This window comes from Cupressus sempervirens, chromosome 4 (genome assembly GCF_028749045.1).
Source record: "Cupressus sempervirens isolate cs-2001-9-10 chromosome 4, ASM2874904v1, whole genome shotgun sequence".
In the NCBI taxonomy this organism is placed as follows: domain Eukaryota; kingdom Viridiplantae; phylum Streptophyta; class Pinopsida; order Cupressales; family Cupressaceae; genus Cupressus; species Cupressus sempervirens.
This window is the reverse complement of record NC_143121.1, coordinates 576,696,579-576,720,945: the sequence shown is the minus strand read 5'-3', so window position 1 is coordinate 576,720,945 and position 24,367 is coordinate 576,696,579. Positions and strand designations below refer to the sequence as shown.

At 36.6% G+C, this 24,367-nt stretch overlaps 1 protein-coding gene across 1 annotated transcript in view; it reads right to left on the bottom strand.

Annotated features, from left to right (window-relative positions):
• Positions 1-285: 285 nt before the first annotated feature.
• Positions 286-24,367, bottom strand: part of LOC149562510 (xanthine dehydrogenase 1-like) — a 205,887-nt gene continuing 181,805 nt past the window's right edge. The window contains exon 15 of the mRNA XM_089825993.1: positions 286-756. Within this exon, the coding sequence (XP_089682119.1) occupies positions 514-756 (243 nt within the window). The 3' untranslated portion in view covers positions 286-513. The remainder of the gene's footprint in view (positions 757-24,367) is intronic.

The window sequence follows — 24,367 nt, the reverse complement described above, 5'->3', positions numbered from 1 at the left end:
TTAAATGAAAATGTTGCATTGTTTGTTTATATTAAATCTGGACATTACGAATATCATCTCCAATTATGTATCATATGATTTGCAACTAATATGATCTAGTTTTTGTATATTGTAAGATCTAACTCTAATACACAATTGGCAGCACTAGACGAGTCATTAACATATTGCATACCAACAGAATTCTATGTTGTACGCAATTGATTAAATCTATTGCTACCAGGAGAAACTCACCACTACCAGGGTCTATTAAGAGCAAATTTTAAAAATGCAACGCGGCGCCAAGACTTAGAGTGAAAGTGCAATATGAATATTTACAATTTTTAGATTTTCCTTCTAAAATTAAAGGAATGCGAAATTCTTCAATACTGTTTGGAGATATTGTACTGTCTGAAAGCATTTACTGTTGACACAAATCCAATGATGACCATTAAATAAGAAGGTTAATTTACACATAATATCCTTTACAGAATTGTCTGCTGGTTTGATATCCTTATACAGAACTATATGCTGGTTTCATACACTTAATTTGGCACGGAATCTTGAATCGGCAAAAGGCTTTGTAAAATCATCTAAGCAAGCCATTCGGATTCTCTCTGGAGTTGCTGGACTATCAAGAACAAACCATCCCTCATGCCCTGCCTCCGCTCGTGCTGCTGAGACAGCATCCTTGATAGCAAAAAATGCAGCAGAAGCTAAGAATAATGGAGGTTCTCCCACTGCCTTTGATGAATGGATTGCTTTTGAATTTGGCGCATCCTGTCGAATTACAAAAACATGCAAAAATTTGTTTAAATTGAGAAATGAATCATGCACCTGTAAAGCTAGCTGACTCTTATTATGTACCAATAATGCTGGTGACTTAATTTAATTGTAATCGGCAAAAACATAAGTAACTTACTCAACGGGCATTAAAATTAGAACCCAGAGAGAGAGAGAGTGAGATTTGTGAAACATCACTTGACATTTACCAAGGAAGCTCTTATATGCCAGGTAAATCAAGATGCACAATGGTTATGCCGCTTTAAGTAGGAAGCATGAAAATGTACACGAATTACAATCCAATAAGCCATTGTGGCACAAACTCTATTTTTAGGAATAAGTTCCCACTCTTAAATAGAAACAAATATTGCAACATAAAGTATAATGATAATATATCGTGGAGGAAATCCTGATTCTTTTTTGGCTCATGACCAGTGGAGAAGAAAAGCTTCCAGCCAGAGGGCAAGAGAAAAAGGTAGCTGACAAGATAAAGAGTTGATCAAGCCAGTCACATTTAGTCCAAATTTATTGGTTCTCAATCATTTAACAGCATGGCACTATTTGGTGATGACACATTGACCGTGCTGTTTTAATAGCGAGAGCTTCACTGAAAAATCAAAGGTTTTTGTGTTCGATAACTTTGATCATCCTTCCTTCTTTAGAAGACAACTTTTATACAAGAATGGTGGGAACGCTCGTCATTCCTACTCCTTGCCATAGGGATTTCACATCTTAACCATCTGGAATTCTAATTTGTGTGCTAGTGCAAGTAAGGTCAGCTGGTAGGTCTGGTAGATTGGGATTGCCTGTAGAACTGCCTAAATTAGTTAGATCGTTCTTGTCATGATGAAACCTCCATTGGTCATCTAAACAATATTTCTTGTATTTTTTTAGTTCTGGTATCCCAAAGATTCCAAGTATTTTAGCACAGATAAGCCTTAGGCATTTTACCTTAGGAATTGAACAAACATATTTTTCAGGCTAGTTGTTCATACAAATGCTCTTTCATATTTATCAAGCGTAGATTTAGTATTTTTATTTTGATATGCATTAAATTAGCAGGGACTAATATGAGTGTGTTATCAGCAAATTGAATTCTGGAAAATAACTGGCCAAGATTTGTTGTCCTTAACCCATGTATCTCACTTTGTAATTATGCTGAACCTATTGCCTTGGTGAATCATTGATTTATAAGAATGGAACATTTTAAGATGTCTATAGTTCCCTTATCCCAATCCTTAAGTCAAAAGAGTTGTCAATGTCTCTTCTATGCTTTAGAATCTAGCTGAAAAAATGATTTGAAAGTATCTATATCTTTGATATTTGACAATCAACTGTAATGTCCTCATTTTGGGTCCTTTTACATTGCAGTTGGCACCAACCTTTTGAATAAGTATCAACCATATCATAATATTTATTTGATGATTCCAATGAGCTTGAATGATTTAGAAGAGTTGTATGACACTTTCATGTCTATTTTTAGTAAGTAATCCAATCAGGATCATTCATCATCAAGATCAGTCATCCTATCAGCTTTAAATTCCGGTTATGTTAAAGCCATTTCCCCAAATCAGGTGCACTATTCATTATAATTTAATTACCTTTACTAAGGTTGCTATTTTATTAAAATTGTTTAATGAGCATCTTAGTCTTATAGCTTGTTGGAATCAGGATAAAAAGTTTAAAATTATGGGCACGTAAAACAAGGACCTTGCGTATCAAAATATCATTATATTAATAAAAATATCCCTTTCTAAGCAATAGAGAAATTTAAATGAATAAAATAGCATAGAATTGCTTTTGGAAGAAAAATGAAATAGAAGAAATAAAATAAAGTTTCTCTCGAGGTTGGAAAAAAAGGTTATAAAAGGAGTGAAAGGGGAAAATATAATCATTCTTGATATTTGAATTTTATAAAACTTCTCATGGAGAGCTTTGACTTTCATTTACAGGAAACCTTAGGAGTTTCTTGGTGGTTGTCAGCCGACTAGATGGTCCCGGTGGTGTTTTTGTAGCCGACGGAATGATTGTCGTCGGTGTTTTGTATTTTGTAGCCGACGGGTAATAGTTTGTAGCGGACATAATGTTTGTGGCCGATGGACTCCTTCGGGAAGGTTCGGCAGATAGTATTTATATCCCGTCTGGGATTATTGTAAAGCATCTGCTATCTTCTATCATTGATCTTATCAAGCATAATGTATGTCTGGCATATGCGAATATAATTCTGCTATTCTATTCCATTGTCTGTATGTGTTCATTTATTTTACCTGTACGATAAACAGTGGTTTGGAAGAAAATTCAAATTCATCTTAGGTGTGGTATCTGGAACACACCATTGAGCTTCATTATCGAAATGTTGGAGATTTTAACTGAGAATCTCTCTAGAGGGTTTGACAGGTAAATTTATGAAATTCTGCAGGCAAGACAAAATCCTTGGGTTTGCTGATATCTCCTAGGGCTTCGGCTATAATTTTCTGGGTATCTTTGCATATTAATTCCTTTAGTTGGGCAATAGAGATTGATATCTGAAATGCAGGTTTCAAAATGCTGCTTGAATTTTTTTTGCAATTTCCAGGCAAATATGGGGACCTGGTGTGTAATTGTAATTTGGAGTTGTATTGTTAATGAAGAACTATTAATTAAGTCTATTTGTTATTGTAATCTGAATGGTCAAATCAGTATATCAAGAAGGTATTTATACTTAAATTCATTGTTTCAGCTGTTACAATTTTTGATATCTTCTGTTCACTAAGATCAGCATTATATATGCATCATTCTGATTTTCTGATTTGTATACAGCAATTCATAATGTTTGAACTTTAGATATTCAGTCGTATGGTATGACTGCAAATTTTTTGTCACAATGTCTTTTTGATCGTATCAAAGTCAAGATGAATTATCTATTATATTAAAGGGAAAATATTATGTAAACATTAAACAAGTCATATAGATGATGATATTCAGAAACATTCACATTCAAGTGTACTCTTAAGTGTTTGACAAAATGTCAAACATCCAAAATTGAAATAATAGCATATCAAATTAGCAGGGGTTCTTACATTAACACTGAATTATCAGTTATCAATTGTTCAATATCTTAATTTTGTACATTTCATACAAATTATGCATATATATACTGCTGAACCAGGGAAAGAAAATTAGAAATTGCCAAACCCAAACTTGAAACAGCAAAATAAATCTGAATACTGTCTAAATTTTAATGGATATGGTGAATTAGTTACCACATTCTTCTTTGCATAACAAGACTGATAATAAAACTTCAAAAAAAATTGAAAATTGACAAGGAAGCTTACTACAATATTATAGACGGTGCCTTTATTGATGATTTAAATGAATTGGACATTATTCAATGATTTTCTACTCTTGTTGATGCTATTAGACATTCTAATGCCCTAGATGTCATTACAAATTTTTCATTCTCATGATGTGATTGCTACTTGTAATTTTTCCACTTTTGAAGACCATATGTAAGTTACTGGTTTAAAGTTTCATAAATAGATGGTCTGTACATGGGATGAACTTCAAAAGCATTGGCACCAGATTACTGATCATATTGAGCCCATTTTTTGATTTAATAGATTGATATTTAATTATCTGAAGAATTATGATTCGCACGCCAAATGTTTGATGAGAAGTGGCTAGAGAAAATGAATCTATGAGACAAAACAACAAGCACTTAGAGCATGGCTCATTAACAGCCAAATCATCATCCACACAATATAAGCATTCTAGGCCTCATACAAGAGACACAGGTTCTTCGAAACCTCAACACAAATTCCAACACTCTTGTTGACATACTAAAAGGCAAAGATGGCATGAATTAAATTGGGCATGTATTGACAAGGATTTATTTGGAAGATTGATGGTAGAGCATAAAGTTCCTTGTGTTCCCTCTTAATGAAAATGTATGGATGTGTTTCCTCTATAGTGGGCCTTGTTGATCCTCACTACTAATCATACCAGTTTTATATTGGATTAATTAACAGCCTTGACATGCATGTCAGCCAATTCCTGATTGATGGTGTATATTCATTACATCTGTATGATTGGTTTCATATGATGAATAATCAACGCTCCTAATCTTGATGGTAACCCATTTCAATCTATTGTAATAATTATCTATTAACAAGCTTCAGTATGGGTATAGGACTTTCATTAGCATAAGACATCCTCATCAATGCTCTTTCTTGAAGAAATTTCAACACATGCAGGTGTGGGTGTGTGTGTGCCTATATCTGTGTGTGTTCTCATGTGTGCATTGTGGATATGTATATGTGGGTGGGGGTTGTGCATGTGTGTTATGTCCCACCATGAGCTCCAAGACAGAGACGAAGCTGAAAGAACCTTGAAAAGTCTAATATAGAACCATCATATCTATGACAATTGAGTATCCCTCAAAGAGAATATTCTTTGGAATGGAGGACATTGGCAAGAAAGAGAACTATCCTACTACAGTATAGCTAATAAAGTATTATAGGGTATTTCAACAGTTTCTTCTAGAATTAGTATGTTGACTAGCCAAGAGAAACATTGGATGACATCGAAACTATCAGTAATTTTCTTACAAGGCCTTGGGAAGGAGCCCTGTATGGTTTTGAATGTGACTGGCTCCCAAATCGGGTGTTTCCTCACATTAACTCTAGATTATGCAAGGTGGCTGGTGCATCACCAACTTGTATGGTATGTAAGTCCTCAAGTCAATGCTGGTGGCATATATAATAGTTTGAAAAAATCAATTCGTTCAAGAGGTCAAAAAAATTAAATAATCTAGTATTCTCACCAAAAATCAATATATATATTATTTAGGAAACTAGTAGGATGAATTTGGCCAGTCTAAGAAAATTCAAATCTGGTTATTAGGTTTGGAAGTCATTGTGCCAAAGCTATCAGCAGGGAAAACTTAAATGAGTTCTCATCATTCTATAGGGTTCACCAATGTTGACAAGTGGATTCTTCCTTCCCTATTCCGGTTGCCAATTCTTCAAGGCAATCAATCCAAAATCTATTTTACTAATTTCTCATGACCAAGTGCTGAAGGTAAATTCGATTAAAAAAAATGCCAAGGCAGGTGTTCTCCAATTACAATGATGAATGTTTCAATGCCAAGTTCAAGAGCATTAAATCCTTTGTTCTATTGATCATGAAATAGATTAATTTCTTACAAGTTTACCCGAAGACCTTATTGGCTTTTATGTTGTGCAGATCAAATGTAGGAAGGCCTATATTCAGTTGATGGGCATAGGTTTCCAGGACAATAGCATCTTGATCAAATCCCAGCCTTGAAAAGCCACTTAAATGGTAGCCTTAAAGGACCTGGAAACACCTGCAATTTTTTAGGAAGGTGGAGGAATTCTGATCATCGGCCCTTTTTTACTGAGGGTTTGTACTTGCACATATGGCCTGAATGACATTAGAGGAAGATTGATTCTTGTATGTGGAGCATAAATGACGTTTGATAAAGTAGAATATTAGTATCTGGTGTTGGCAAAAGTATCTTCCAAATGCCATAGCTGAAGGCTTGAGGATGTTGCATGGATATATAATACTACACTATTATGGCTGTACTTATCAATCTTGATTGGATTGTTTTGAGGTATAGGCAGTGGAGTGGGGATTGCAGACCTGAGCTAAAACTTCATAGATGGCTACACTTTTTAGCTTTTTACTGGTGATAGATTGTGTGGATTTTGAACAATTCATGATTATGATTGATTATAGGTTTGTGAGATTTCAGAAATCAATAAACAGTGGTGCAAGGATCCAAGTATGGATGGTACAACTATTCGTAGGTCTTCTTCTCATTTCTTCTGACAATAGAGCTCCAAGCCTGTTACAACCTCTTCAAACTTCAACTTTTGAGAGGTACTACTACTACTTATTACTATAACCAAGTTATCCCTTTGATGTAATAAAGAACATAGCAAGATGATATAGTTGTCGCCCTCGTGTATCTTTTCATTGTTATACAATTAGGTTCACTGTTATTACAATCCAGTACATGGTGTATCTACTGCCAGTACTGCCGCTATCTAATATATTAAGGATCACTCAACATGAAAGGAGTGGGGAGTTGTTGTGTGTTTCTGTGAAGTAACAAGAGTTAGAGATTCTTGCCATAATAGTAGTAAGTCGTGGGTAAGTAGATTAGGGTTCTATAATGTGAAGAATTTATTCTGATAACCAGAATAGATTGTGCTCTCAGTTGAGTCATAGAATTAGAGGTCATGAAGGGACATATTTAAAGAAGTAATTTACCAGAGATGGCATCCTAGAAAGATAATCACTGGAGCAAAGCTATACATAAATCTGAGACAGCAAGAGCCATATCAATCTCCAAATTTATAAGAAGCATCATGATTACAACTTTAGTATTAAACAAGTGATTAGTACAGATTGATCATGGTAGATGCTTACAAAATAGTATTAACATCATTGCATCATATACTTGATATCAGAATTACTAAGAGGATGTCAAATATCGCAACTCATGTTTGATGAATATAATACATCTACTTAGGCACATATTGATGTCATCTAGATCAGTATACAGTTGAATGACATTGCTCAGCAGATATTCATATTGATCTTATGGTCCAAGGCATTTAGATATAGTGATAATAATTGGAATCCAAAGATCATTACCATCATTCATTACACTTGTATTAAGAATGAGGAAGCTGATATTTTCAAACAGCATATTCTTATCATCAAAACTCTTTTAAGTGCGATGCTTACTAGAAGTCTCTTCCAAATGAATTAAAGAAATTGGTCCCAAAAGCCAAGGGATCTTAGAGCGGACATTACAGTGGTCTCAAGCATGATCCTGCCATCTTGCAGGGAAAGATAAAACAGGGATCCACTTATATGAGCAAATACTGCTTACCAAGACAAGTAAAGAATCAAGGGACATGTACACAATATTAAATATGATGATTAAGATAATTTCTCATCCATCCACTATATGAATAAACTAATCAATCATTACAAAGTAGATATGCGAATGATTAATGTTAATAAGGTTGACAGATTTTATAAGTATTATCTTAATTACGTAATGAATTATCAATTCACCTCATCATAGTTGGAGGGAGAGAAAGTAGGTAAGAGGGTGAAAGGCTGATCACTAAGTGAAGCCAAGCGGAGGATGATTTCCAAACTTGGACTTAGATTTATTGAGCTGGGTACACCACTACGAGCTCCCTGACATCCCTTTGTGATGAGAAAAATCTAATAATAAATTCACTCCATCATAGTTGGAGGGAGGGAGAGTAGGTAAGAGGGTGAAAGGCTGATCTCTAAGTGAAGCCAAGGGTGGGATAATTTCCACTCTTGGATTTAGTTTTATCAAGCTAAGGACCCCACTACAAGCTCCCTCACATCCCTTTGTGATGAGAGGGAAAGAGAGTAGCTAAGAAGGTGAAAGGCTGATCTCTAAGTGAATCAAGGTTGGAGAGGGAACAATTTCTACTCTTAGACTTAGATTTATCAAGCTGAGGAGCCCACTACAAGCTTGCTGACATTCCTTTGTGATGAGTAAAATACCTAAGAGGGAAGCAAGGTTAGAGAAGTCAAGCACCTACTAAAGCAAGACACCTCGGGGGGAGTTTTTGGACAAAGGGCTAGAGTCCTGCCATTGAGCTTAGTGAGGTCTCCTTGGCCAGCCCTAAGACGTCCTAATGTATAATGATAATGTTCTCTATCACCATAAGCTGTGAATTTATGTACAATAATATATTTAAAGGCGAGGAAGAAACACAATCTTTTAATCAAGAGTATAGTGATGAATTAAGACTTCCTAAATGTTTAATCAATCAATGTAACAATGCTTGCATTATGTTTATACATTATGTAAATTTTGTGTCTTCATACATTCATGTGTTTTCTTCATTTATGCTCTATTTCTTCATGCATTCATATGTCTACTTAATGCATGTGTAAGAATTTGCCTTAGGGAAAAATTCATCCAAGATCAAGGAACTCAAGCACAAGCACAATTGTAGACCAAGAGAGTATGATCAATATGAGAATATATTATCTCAAGCATATAGCATGTCCATATACACTAGGAGAGTCTGTATATAAAGGCCTCTAAGATGCATCTAGAATGTGTCTAGAAATAACAAGGAGATAAGCATGACAACTGAGCACATATCCTCCACAATGAGAGGATAAGCATGATGAAGTGTCGAGATGTTGTAGACACCATGTGCATAATTAGAGTGCTAACTCATGTGTTGTCAACATGACAACTCACAAGAGTACACATACTCCTGGGTGACTAGTAAATAAATAATAAAATATGCATTAACCTAAGTAAACTTAAGTAAGTGTAAATAGTAAATACTTATTTACACCAACAATATGCTTCAAGCCCACATGCATTAATGTATGTTAACATATATATTTCATACTTTGAAGAGTATATCCTATATGGGGTTCTACTTTGGTTAATCTGAAATATAATAATAGATTAAAGTGAATCAGAGACATGAAACGAAGGTGATACATAGAGATAAGCTATTCAATCTAATAACAAAGAGAAAAAACAAATTCAAGATTACAAATGATTCAATACATAGAAAAGCTCCTCACATTGAAATCTTTGCTGAAATTGACATTGAAAACTTTGTATGAAATTGACAAGCAATTTTAGGTGAGGGCAGAGTGTCATGTTTTTTGTTTAAAATGCAAATTTGGTGTTTCCCTTTCTAGAATGGAATACAGTAATAAATAACAAACAAATAAATAATAGTAATTTATAACATAATTTATTAATATATTAATTACATATAATCATGATAAAATATAATTGATATAGTATAATATAAATATAATAATATAATCCACTATTAAATATTAATTAGAGAACTATATTTTTAATATAAAATAAATAATATGATATAATCAAATGAATAAAATAATCACTTTTGTATCAACCTATTTATTGTCATATAATACTAAGGATGGTACATATAAGAACATAATTCTTATTAGTCAATACTCAATATTAATATACATTATACATTGATGTACATTTACTTTATATATATATACATATATACATATATATATATATACATATATATATATATATATATGTATGATATCTACCAAGAACAGCAACTAACAAATCTAATAAGAAGCATATGAATATTCCTATAAACAATGCGCTAGATTTAGGAACGAATCTGCCTTGAATAGACACATCTTCAAACCCAAAAAACACAATGACCAAGTAAGATTTTAATGCGGAGGGAGCAAGCTTTGGGTGTCATACAAACTAGGTGGACATCATTCAGAGAGACATAAAAACACTGGAAAGAATTAATTTAAGCTATCAGGAAACCAAAGTCAGAATCGACATAGATTACACCATTATTCCAGAAAAGAACATTGAGCACCCGACTCGAATCATTGTTGGATATAATACATATCCTAATGGCACACACCCACCATTTGGTAATTATTCGAGAGAATTGTGAGGATAACGAACCGTCCATTATCTATCTTGCATACATGTTGCGAATGGTTATCCTCAATACCAAACCGGATACATTAGGTTCATTGTTATTACAATTGAGTATATAATGTATCTACTACCATATAATGTCCCCAGTTTAGTAGTCGACCAAGTGTGTGTGTGTGTTAGTCTAGTTCTACATGGTCCCGAGGGCTAATTAAGGGTTTAAAGGGATCTTATGAGTGTTTTGGCCTAGTCATCTCCAGTTTGGGCCAAAACGGAGTTGATTTACTTAGTCTCAAGCATACTTCCTATTTTTAGTAAGTTAGTAGGACACAAAGGAGACTAGTTTTGGTGTTTGAATTTGATACTACTCAGCAAGAGCTTTCTGACGAGCTATCACTCATGCTTTTCGGAGTCTGATTGCTAATATATTTTAATGCTTGAAGTATTATTAAAGTAACATTTAATTTAGTTGTAAAATATTAAAGTATTACTTTAATACTAAATTTTATGGGAAGGTGTGCAAATAAAAAAGGGGCACCTAAGGGAGACATAAGTGATTCTTTTAATATGTTTTATATTGCACATCTTTTATCCCACATTACTCGTGTGAGTTGAATTGACTCTTGGAGAACGAATAAAAAGGAGCATTAGTGGCTTCATTCGGTAGGTTGAATATGAGAAGAAAATTGATTTGTGAGTTGCAGATCCGTTCTTGGCATTAGAGGATGTCTATCCTCTCTTGTGACATTCTAGACATCATTCCCTTGAGGTTTGGCCTTTGGAATTCACTGCTAGCAGCTTCATTAACAGGCAGATTGGGCACATTTCCAACTACAGGCGGATTGGGAGTTTGCTCATATCATTCTCACTTCTTGTCCGATGCTTATGCCATTGTGAAGGGATGATTTTATAAGGGTCCTGGACTAATTCAAGGAAAATTTTACTATAGCACAGCTCTATTCATATTACTACAGCAACAAGATGGGAAGTCATGACTGAAATGTTATATTATAGTGCTGGGGTAATTAGTGAGTTGAAACGTCTACTATGTAATTGGTTTTACTAGTTTGAAATTAATATTGTTTCAGTAGTAGTTCAATTTTCAGTTTGCGTATTATTATAAATTCCTTCTTGTTTATGTTATGTGGTTTCAAATCTATGAAAGACATAAAAACAAACAAACAATTTATTTCCAAAGCCATAAAGGGGTTTAAACATTTAACGGAGAAATTAAGAGTTGAATGCAAATTTTTTGACTGAATTCCTATCAGCAGTTGGCAGTTTTTGGGCATTTCTAGGGTGTCCATTACAGTGGTGTCAGAGCTTTAAGTCCTGCCATCCTGTGTAAGCCTTACAAAGAATTTGGAACAGCCGGATAAAGGGAAAAGTGTTTGACAAAATGTCAAAACACTAAATTCAGAAATAAAACAGGTTTAGAATGTGAGTTTGAGCATGCAACAGAGGCAATTAGCTTTCGCCATACCATTTCAAGACAACAAAGATTCAAACTCACAGAGCAAGCAATCTAGTTCATCAATGCAGGTGGACATAAAATCCAGTCATACAGACATAGAGGAGATATTCTTTGAACAAGACAACAGTATGGGTGACCGAGATGACAAGAATACAGGACTAGGCAGGGGCAAGAATACCGGTCCAGATCAGGAGGTAATGTTCAGATGGTTACTGGGTACGTTTGAGGAGGGGCAGTGTATGCAACAGGAGCAGAATAGAAGAATGGATATGATGTTGCAGCTTATAACTAGACAGATGGGCGTCAATATTAATCCAAGTGATGCAAACAATGGAAATGGGAGCAATGATAATAATGGAGGCCAAGGCAACAAAAATGGTCCTGAGAATAACATTAATGGTAATAATAATGGACATGGCAACAATGGGAATGAGGTTGATAACTTTAGATAGGTTGCATGCCCAACTCGGACAGCTTGCTTGAGACCTCTTCTACCCACCTTTCCACCTAGAGATCTGGTTCAACCAGTAAACGAACGGTAGATTATCGAGTTACAGGATCAGTTCAGAGGGACTAGGACGCTAGTGGACCGGAGTTTCAGGCAAATATTTCCCTCTGAGATTATATGGACATGAGGATGAGACACATGCCTAGAGCAGGAGGGAGGAATCAAAACTTTGAGTTGAGAAAGAAAGTTGGAAAACTCTCTTTACCTTATTATGATGCTTCATGGAAGATGACTGCATGAGCTTGGGTGCAAAAGGTAGATACATGCTTCCAGCTGAATCCTATGCCTAAGGAGGGTATCAAGTATGCGGCTATTCATTTGGATAGTTCAGCACATGTGTGGTGGCACCATGGCATTGTAAGCTTGGGGCATAATCAGATCACATCTTACAAGGAGTTCACTGAGAGACTCATAGAGAGATTTGATACCAAAGATCCCGAGTTACAATTTAAAGAGTTGGCACATCTCAAGCAATGGGGATCAGTTGAGACATACATCAGTGAATTTCAAAGGTTAGTTGTGTTGGTTACAGATATTTCAGAGAGGAAATTAATAGTGCCATTTATGGATGGACTCTCCGAACCCTTAAGGGGTTGGGTCAAAGGGCATGACCTGGCTACATTACAAGAGGCCACTAAGAAGGCTCGTAACTTAGCACCTTATTTTAAGAACAGATTTCAGCCTAGGGATTCACATATGAAAAAGGATAAGGACAAAAAACTTTTTTACTACCCAAAAGGGGATAACGAGAAGTTGGATAATGACACCCTGAATGAGTTGAGGCGGAAGAAGTTGCATTTTCATTGTAGAGAGCCTTGGGACTTATCTCATAAGTGCCCTCTCAAGGCTAAGGCAAATCAAATGGAGTATTTTTCAGCAGAGAAGTCACAGTCAGAGGGGGAGGATCAGCACTCTGATTCGGATGAAAGTAGCACTCCAGTGGAGAACATCATTCCTAAGGATGATAGGTCATTGGCACGATTGACAGGGGCTCAAAAGGCGATCACATTTAAGGTCAAGGGTACTATCCAAGGGCAGAAAGTGATCTCTTATTGACACTGGGGCTACATATAACTTCATAGATGCACGGTTAGTAGCCACAAGAGGTTTACAGAATGAGAAGCATGCTAGGTTTAGAGTCATGGTAGCTAATGATGACAAATTATTATGCACTCAAAAGACATCTAATTTTCACATTAGGTTTGGAGATGGTTGAGTTGGAGGATGAGTTCTATGTAGTAGACATGGGAGACTATGATGTCATCCTTGGCATGACATGGATGGCCTCGCTAGTTGAGTCCACACTCAACCTAGCAAAATAGAGACGAGATTCCAGTATGAGGGAAGAACTGTTGTACTTAGAGGACTTTCGGATGGGAGTTGCAGATTAGTCTCCCTAAGGAGAATGTAGAGACTTTTTCAGCATAGTGACATATAGTGGGTAGTAGAGTGTTTCATCGTGCTAGCCCCACAGGAGCCACAGGTAAAGAGTCATCCACTGGATATCCAGGAGCTACTTGATAGGTATGCCAAAGTAGGCGATATTCTACACGGGGTTCCTCCTAACAAGGGAATAGAACACGTTATTGAGCTCGAGGAGGGAGCCAAACTAGTCATGATTACCCCCTATCATCATCCTAAGAAACACAGGGATGAGATAGAGAAGGCAATTAAGGAGCTATTGGAGATGGGCCACATTAGGTCTAACAAAAGCCCTTTTGCTTCAGCAATCGTTCTAGTGAAGAAGAAGGATGGGACGATGCATATGTACATCAATTACAGGGCACTAAATAAAAAAACAATTAAAAACAAGTATCCCATTCTTGGGATTAATGAGTTGCATGGTGCACGTTTCTTCACCAAAATCAATTTACAATCCAGATACCACCAGATAAAGATGAGAGCAAAGGACATCGAGAAGACAACCTTCTAATGTCACTATGGTCACTTCGAGTTTATGGTTTTGCCATTTGGGCTAACCAATGCACCTGCCACATTTCAAAGTTGTATGAACCAAGTGTTCAGGGGGCAATTGAGGTGGTTCGTCTTGGTCTTCTTTGATGACATCTTGGTCTTTAGTAAGACCTGGGAGGAGCTCTTGCAACATTTGGAGGAGGTGTTATCTATTTTGAATAGAGAGTCATTATATGCTAAGGAATCAAAATGCGAGTTTGGCATGACTGAGCTCCTTTACCTTGGGCATATCATTAGTGCCTATGGTGTTCAGGTTGATCTTGAAAAGATTAGAGCTATTGTGGATTGGCCTACTCCCACAAACCTCACACAACTTAAGAGGTTCTTTGGTTTATGTGGTTTTTATAGGAGGTTCGGTAGGGGATTCTCATAGATTGCCGCACCTTTGACAAATCTTACCAAGAAAGGAGCCTTCACATGGACAGAGGCAACGTGGAGATGTTTTGACCACTTCAAATAGGTGATGTCATCTTGTCCAGTTCTAGCTCTGACTGATTTCACGAAGCCATTTGAGCTTCAATGTGATGCTTCAGGAGACAGAATAGGAGCAATATTGATACAGGAGAGACACCCCATTGCATTCAAGAGTAGGAAGCTCCGAGGAATTGAGAGGAGTTATTCTATCTACGACAGGGAAATGTTGGCCATAATGCATGCATTGGCCAAATTTTGATCATATTTGGTAGGTGGGTGTTTTGTGATCAAAACTGATCACAATAGTATTAAATACTTCATGAGCCAGCATGATCTTAACGATCGCTAGCAAAAATGGGTTACTAAATTGTAGGCTTATGACTTTGATATAGAGTTTGTCAAAGGTAAGAAAAATGTGGCAGCTGATGCTTTATCTCGGAGACCTCACTTATGTGCTCTAGCAGAGGTTTCAGGAGATTGGAGAGATCGAATTGTAGCGGAGTATGCAAGAGATGATTGGGCTTCTGGGATAGTTACGGGCACCATTCAGGATGATAGGTATGTGGTGTTGGATGGGTTGATCAGATTTCAGCACAAAGTTTATTTATCCTTGCATCACAATTTAGAAAGGAGATTTTGAGGACATTTCATGATGCACCTACAGCTGGGCATCTAGGGGTCTTCAAGACCTATAGGCAGATCTGAGAGTGGTTCTCATGGAGAGAGCTCAAGGATGATGTTTAGAGGTATGTTAGGCAGTGTGTAGCTTGTCAGTAGAATAAGGGAGAGCACACGTTTCTTGCAAGTTTACTACAACCCTTGCCCATTCCGGACAAGAAATGGGAAATTATTTCTATGGACTTCATCACTGGTTTACCACGAGTGCAGGGAAGAGATTGTATTTATGTGGTGATAGACAGATTAACAAAGTTTGTTCACTTCTTTGCTATTCCTTCTAATTATACAGCAACACAGGTTGCAAATTTATTCTTGAGAGAGGTCTTTAGGTTGCATGGGATACCAAGATTTATTGTTAGTGACAGGGATAGCAAGTTCATGAGCACCTTTGGCAGGAGTTGTTCATGCTGTGTGGTACAGATCTTACACCTAGTACGAGTTACCACCCTCAGATAGATGGGCAGATGGAAATAGTAAATAAATGGGTGGAAGGCTATTTGTCGAACTATGTGACTGCGCAATAGAGAGCGTGGGTCAAGTGGTTATACATGGGGGAGTATTGTTACAATACCACATTTCACATGACCATCAGGATGACTCCATTTATTGCATTGTATGGGTATGAAGAACCCAACTTCATGGATTTAGTTTAGGGGAACAACCAAGTGCCCAAAGTCAAAGACCTGTTGTAGGATAGTCAGGATATCTTGAGAGCACTCAAGGAGAACATACAACAGGCTCAAAATCAGTAGAAGTTGAATACTGATCAACATAGGGTAGAGCGCAGTTTCGAGGTAGGGGATATGGTGTATTTGAGGCTACAGTCATATAGGTAGTCATCGCTCAAGAGGAGTAGAGCAGAGAAGCCGAAGCCTAGATTTTATGGTCTCTACAGGGTGATTCGCAGAGTGGGAGAAGTTGTGTATGAGCTTGAGCTTCTAGAGGGCAGTTAGGTGCATAATGTAATTCATGTGTCGAGGCTTAAGAAAGCCATTGGTCAGAGTGTAGTTCCTTCTACAGATTTACCCCATTTAGATGAGGAGGGGAAGCTCGTGTTAATACTTGAGGCTATTCTAGACACCTGAGAGAGGAAACTTAGAACCAAGATAGGGAAGGAGTATTTGGTCAGATGGAAAGACCTTCCGGAGGAGGATGCTACATGGGAGAGTGAGCAAGTTATTCAGTAGGCTGGATTGAGATTGCTTTAGGACAAGCAATTTCAAGGGAGCGGATTGTAATGTCTCCACTTTAGCAGTCAACCAAGTGTGTGTGTGTTAGCCTAGTTCTACATGGTCCTGAGGGCTGATGAAGGGTTTAAAGGGATCTTATGAGTGTTTTGGCCTAGTCATCTCTAGTTTGGGCCAAAACGGAGTTGATTTACTTAGTCTCAAGCATACTTACTATTTTTAGTAAGTCAACAGGACACAGGGGAGACTAGTTTTGGTTTTTGAATTTGATACTACTCGGTGAGAGCTTTCGAACGAGCTATCACTCATGCTATTTGGAGTCCGATAGCTAATATATTTTAATGCCTGAAGTATTATTAAAGTAACATTTAATTTAGTTGTAAAATATTAAAGTGTTACTTTAATATTAAATCTTATGGGAATGTGTGCAAATCAAAAGGGGTGCCTAACAGAGACATAAGTGATTATTTTAATATGTATTATATTGCACATCTTTTATCCCACATTACTCATGTGAGTTGAATTGACTCTTGGAAAAAGAATAAAAGGGAGTGTCAGTGGCTTCATTTGGCAAGTTGAATATGAGAAGAAAATTGATGTGTGAGTTGTAGATCCATTCTTGGCATTAGAGGACATCTATCCTCTCTTGTGACATTGTAGACGTCATTCCCTTAGGGTTTGGCCTTTGGAATTCATTGCTATCAGCTTCATTAACAGGCAGATTGGGAGTTTGCTCATATCATTCTCACTTCTTGTCTGATGCTTATGCCATTGTGAAGGGCTGATTTTATGAGGGTCTTGGACTGATTGAAGGCAAATTTTACTGTATCAGCACTGTAGCATGGCTCTATCCATATTACTGCAGCATCAAGATGGGAAGTCATTACTGAAATATTATGTTATAATGCTGGAGTAATTAGTGAGTTGAAACGTCTGCTATGTATTTGGTTTTATTAGCTTGAAAATTAATATTGCTTTGGCAGTAGTTCAATCTCTAGTTTGCATATTATTATAAATTCCTTCTTGTTCATGTTATGTCATGTCAAATCTATGAAAGACAGAAAAACAAACAAACAATTTATTTCCGGAGCCATAAAGGGGTCTAAACATTTAACGGAGAAATTAAGAGTTGGATGCAAATTATTTGACTAAATTCCTATCAGCAGTTGGTTCAGTTTTTGGGCATTTCTAGGGTGTCCATTACATACCAGCTATATAAGATCTGAAGAATCACTCAAGACTACAAGAGTCGGTATTTGTTGTGGGTTGCTGTGAAGTAACAAGAATTGAGATTCCTTCCATAATAATAATAAGTAGCGGCTAAGTAGATTAGAGTTCTATTATGTGAAGAATTTATTCTGATAACTAGAACAAATTGTGCTCTCAGTTGAGTCACAGAATTAGAGCTCATGAAGGGACGTATTCAAAGAAGTCATTTATCAAAGATGGCATCCTAGAAAGATCATCACGGAAGCAAAGCTGTACATAAATCTGAGACAGAAAGAGGCACATCAATCTCCAAATTGATAAGAAGCCTCATGATTGCAACTTTAATACCAGACAAGTGATTACTTCAGATCAATCATGAGTGCTTAAAGAATAATAGTAATATCATTGCATCATATACTTGATATCAGAATTATTAAGAGGATGTCAAATATAGCAACTCGTGTCTATTTGTGTTCCATTTTTTGCCTCAACATTTCGGATCACACTCTGTGATCCATCATCAGGATGATAGAGCTAAATTTGAAAAAATAAATCTCCTTTAGCTCTATCATCTTGATGATGGATCACAGAATGTGATCCGAAACGTTGGTGCAAAACAAGGAAGACAATCTGCCCAGAAAACACAACAAACATTGTAATGGATTGTTACAATTGGAATCCAAAGATTGTTACACTTGTATTAATAATGAGGAAGCTGATATTTTCACATAGAATATTATTATCATTCAAAATCTTTTAAGTATAATGCTCAGTAGAAGTCTCTTGCAAATAAATTAAAGAAATCAGTCCCAAAAGCCAAGGGATCTTAGAGGGGACATTACATCTCCTGCGGCTGACTTTGCTAGGACAGATGTTAGTGGCACTGCTTGTGCCTATAATTCGCCACAGCCAGAGGATGATGATATGTTTGATGACTTCTGATGATATCTGATCATTGATGGCTGATTGTTAATGTTGACATTATCATTTATGAACTGAAACATTTATATGGTGCTGTGTTTTGGCAATTTTCTATGCCATTTGGACTAAAACATCAATATATGTGATGGTGAATATTGTTATATTGATTTACTATTAGCATAGTGGTGCATGAACTTATTTCCTCTTGCATATACACTAAAATATATATATATCTTTCCATGGATGAACCCAAGATCAATTGAAAACCACTCCCCAACTTTTTTTGAATGAATTTCAAACTTAAATCTAAATTCAAACCAGGACTGGCAACTTAGCTCACAATGCATACTGTGAGGCCGAAATTGGATTTGTAGTCTTAATAAAACAAGTTGAAGGGGATAACAATTTTTAAAAAATCATGAGTAATGATGCCAATTATATTTTGGTTTACACAAGCCAGGAGTCCTCTTGAATCAAGTTTGAATTTCGTTTATCTGTTAGCCAACTATGCAATAGAGGCAAATCTAATTTTAGGGTGTTTTTGCAGGCCTCTGTATGGTCATACTAGAGCGTTATTTAGATATGAAGTTGTTTCCACAAGGCCCTAGTCACAGGTTCACCTCCAGAAATTGTAGGACATGACAATAAAGACATGTATTTTGTGCAGTCTTTTGTGAATACCTGTATTTCGTCCTAAATTAGTAATTATATATGTATAGTCCATTGTTTTTAATACATGAGTAAATCTAATGTCACTCATTTGGTCTACAGAATTTTGGACTGATTTCTTAAGTTTGGAAGAGTTATTTGACTATTTTGAATTTTTGATAATGATCACTTTTAAATTCTTTAGATTCAAATGATGGTTGTATAGAATGTCCAAGTCTGAAATTTGTCCTATTGCGGTCTCTTATTTATTGTTTACACTATAGTACTTAATGGAAGTCTCTTCATCATGCATTTTCTTGTTATAATCTGCTGAGCGTTTTAATGGTGTTCTCTCCTTGAACTGCTATACATACTTCCAAATATAGATCGATACAAGAAAATTAAATTTCATTCCTTTTCATTCACATACTTCCAATGATGTCGTTGTGTGTAGCAACTGTCTGTTTAATCATAATCGATTTATACTTGATGTGCCTCTTAATCCTTATCGAACTATCATTAAAGCCTGTTCATTATATGTTATAAACTTATATATTGATACTTTTCTTTATGTCATTCTATCTCAAACATATATCTTATTTGGCTGACATCTCAGAATTACATGTTATCTAAATGCCCGGTAAGATTGCCATAACAAATGAATTGTACTCTTTTATATATATATATATATATATATTGCGTGCAAACTGTTCCACAAAGATTGCGATAATGTTGCTAGAGAACCCAATAATATTTACAGAAATTTACTCCCATACGTGTGAATTATAATGCAAGCCCAATGCATATACAATTTTTTCTCACCAAGATTTATATTACCCATTCTTGGTAACTGTCCTGGCTCCAATGTGCCAGATATAAAGACACCAAAATGATATGGGTTTGACCAATCATGAGGATTTCTTACTGAGTACAAGATTGTACACTGCTATTTTTACTACTCTTCATCCATGCATTCACTTAAGTATGAAGTGCCAAGTATTTCTCCTAATGCGCAATTGTCAATTTATAGTTCAGACAAGACTAATATCCAGATTCAAAGTAATCACACGCTTCGAATAGTTTGCAGTGAATGGATTGATAAACTGCCAATCTTCAAACATTTATTATCACCAGCAAGGCATCGACTAAGATCTCCAGGAATATTTCCATAATATAAATCTAGACTTCTGCCAGTTGAATGTTGTAGATGCCATGCATATCCCCTAGTGCATACAGTTAAAAATGCCCCCAATATACTTGTCTTCTCCTCTTTTCTCTTTTGATCGACAGAAGACTTAAACAGATGTATCACATCCCATCACATCCTTCTAATTATACTTATATTTGTATTTTGATATGAAGTAACCCAACTGGCTTCCTCTTGACAAATACTGAATTCCTTCACAATTTCAGTAATTTGACATTTTGTCAAACACTTGGCATGCAAACTGCCTCCACTTCGAATTACTGTTGTACAAATATGGGAGCTATCTGCATAGATTTGGTCTAATCTACAGTAGACCCTATTCTTACCTGACTGATTATTGCACCAAGTAAACTAGATATCATGAAACTCTTTTTTAAAACTAGAGTAGGATCAGACACATTTAATCTTTTATTTAAATTTAGACCTTAAGTATAGTTCATTCCCTTTCTAGCATAATATATTGCCACCACATTTATCAGATCTATGCTAAACCATGTTAAAGTCATCCACAATGGTCCAATGAGCATCTCGGAGATTGGAGCAAGCCAATCCCAAAAAATAGCTCTTTCCCTATAATCATCAGGAGCATAAATGTTACAAATACCAAAAAGCTTGTCCTGCTCCTTAAAAATTATCCAATGAGCTCTCTGGCAAGGAGAGGGTCCATCACACACCAACTTCTCAGCCCATTTAGGACCGATAAGAGTAGCATCTCCATGTTTCCCCTTTTCATGATTAGTAGAAAAACATTTAGCCTTATCCCAAATAAATTTCAGAGTGTTAAAGGCATTAAAACCAAACACATTAATTTCCTAAAGACACAAAATCTTTATCATCGAGACTATTACACCATTTTCTGACACTATATTTTCTATCAGCCATTTAATGCCCTCTTACATTCCGACTATGAAAGTTACTCATCATCATTACAATTGGGAGGGTTTAGGATTCTTATAAAGCCTGTTAAAACATTCGTGCAAATCTGAATTCTTTTCCTCTTCAATTTCCCTAACTATTTTAGGGTTGTCTTATCTTTCCAACCTTTTCCTTCTCTTTATAACTGACTTGCTATGGACTTCAGTGAAACCCTAAGAATCAATAGTCATAACATTCATGGGCTTCATTTGCAACTCAACCTAGTCAACAACACCAGAGTCTCTACTGGGATGTAGGGGATTGGAGGACAAAGCATTCTATTCCACATAGGGTTGTTTATGGCTCCTAATCCTATCCACTTTCTCCTTGATAGATTCAAGTGCTATTTGTTGTCCATTTTTTTTAGTGGGGCCAGTATTTTTATTGTTAGTGATAGGACTGGGTTGACACTTTGGTGGACAAACAACAGGGGGAGACTCAATCACTTGATTATGATTCGCAACCATCACATCATACTATTCTTCAAATAGAGGATTTGCCAATGTAACAAACTTGTTATTTTTCGAAGAATTCTCTAAATTACATTTTGGAACAACTTGGTTCTAACAGAGAAGAATTAACCGAATTAGGACCTGAATTATTAGTTTTGTTATTATCAATCTTTGCACTAGGGTTAACAAAAAAATGTCTTTGAATATATTTTAAAGCTGGACAATCTCTACGGTTGTACTTGTTTATCTTGCAATGAAAACAAGCTCCAAGAATCCCAAGAAAATTAGAACTCCAGGAGTATTCGTTCCCATCAATATTAAGAGAAATAACATTAGGAATATTAACCTATGGCTCAATAGAAATCAGAACTCTAGCATTCAAATCAGGAAGGGTGACTTTACATTCTCCAACTTGCACAACTGAGCCCAAGGGCTTCAACATTTGAGGAATGAATGACCAAAAATCAGGTTAAAGATTCTGCACCTCAACCAATTAGGAGAAGAGTGGGCTACCACTTGGTCAACATTGCCATTAGGAGACCAAGGAAAGTGTAGTCGGAATAAAGTAACTATTGTATTTAGTACTTCTTAAAGCTAGTTGGTCTGGGTAGTTAGGAGGTGAGGGAATGCGTCGATTGGTTGGATATAAGTACTTGGAATATTGTTAATGTACGCATGATGTTTTTGGTATTAATAAAGAAACCATTTCCTCGCCTACTGGTATTATGGTATTAAAGGTACATTCTATGTTTTACCTTCTGTGTATCTCAAATGTGTTATTCTGTATGATTAGCATATCTCTGTGAACTTGAGTGATATTTCCACTCTACATTTTTGGCGTCACCTAAGTTTGAACCTGGAGGTCGACAGAAAGGAGTAACGGGAAGGCCCTTTGAATTGCTCATACAAGTAACAAATAGTAAGAGAGAAGAGGAAATAACTAGGGAAGATCAATTGACACGTGATCTGGTGATGACTTGGAAAGTTGCGGTCAATCAGTACATACGAAGGGAAGCCCGTGAAAGAATGGTCCCTGAAGTTACTGTATGTGACGAGCTTTCGTGCCACCAATAGTGTATGATTTGCTAGGAGAGATTCCTCGATTGTTAGCGTGTGATTTGTTATGAGTAGAAGAGGAAAGAGTTGAGACACAAAGGGAACAAAGGAGACAACAAGTACTCTAGCAGTTTGTGGAAAGGAAGACCAGAAAACGCAAGGAACGTGACAATTCCGAAAAGGAAAACAGCTAATAAAACTAATTCATGCCCCTGATTCCAAACATATATCCGAGGCGGGTACAAGGAGGAAAAATTGAAGAAGTTGTCGCCTTGAGGACACTATGCCTCCAGCAACAGGAGGAGAGGCGTAATTTGAGGGGAGGACAAGGGGATTCCAGCAAAATTCAAGAAGGGTTGATCGAGCATACAATTGAAGGTATTGTAAATTTGGTCATCTTGGAGACACCAGCAAGGAAGTTAGGATACAGAAATCCAGAGACACTTGCATGGAGAGATCTTTGACAGGAGAAAAGTCCGAAAGAAGAAGATACTTCCAGTAATCAAGAATTAGGTTCCTCGTCGAGAACGAACTTCCAGTCGAGAGGAAGTGTTCCTTCGGGAGGGAGTGTGCCATCAGGAGGAGTTCCATTGGGAGGAGGTGTTCCATCTGGAAGAAGTGTTTAGATAGGAGGGAGAAAGCCCCACATAATGGCAATAGACAAACAAAAATTGCCAAGGTTCACAGGGTACGGCTTAGAGGACCCCGCTTGCCACTGTAAAACATGCATAACAATATGGCAAGCGAACGGAGAAAATGATGCAGCAAAATGGCTAAAAGCTTTCCCGGCCACACTAAGGGGTATCACCATTGATTGGTATGCTGATTTGGAGGCAGCAAAGAAAAACACATATAATAATATCTGCACAGCCTTTGAGGAAGAATTCAAACTCCTAAGGGATGATGATGAAATAGTAACGGAGATTTATAACACTAGACAAGGGAAGAGTGAATCTGTCAAAGCCTACAGAAGAAGACTAAACAAGACAAGCTAGCAAAACTAGGGAAACTAGACAAGCTAGCAGATGGACTAAAGAAGCGATGGTTCTTTGAAAGATTAACATGGTCCCTTAGAAAAAAGATGAAGATAGTCCCACCATCAACCTTTGGGGATGCATGTACTTGTGGCATGGACATAGAAAAGCGAGAGTAAAACTTCCAAGGCAAGAAGGCATGGAAGCGCGAGTGAAAGTTCTGAAGAAAGTGAAGATGAATGTAAAACAATCAAGCCTTGAGAAAAGACATGAGGCGATTAATGAAGGAAGTGGCAGGGAGTAAAGAAGGAAAGAAAGAAAGGAGAGAACTTTGGTGCACTGACTGTGAAAAAGAAGGCCATACAAAAGGAGCATGCCCAAAGAAAGCATTTTGTGAGATTTGTCAAGTACTGGGCCACACTATTAAAGAAAGCCCCTACAATTTTGAAACAAGGAGTGCTCAAGTACTCCTGACCCAAGGGGAGATATCTACACCACCCTCCA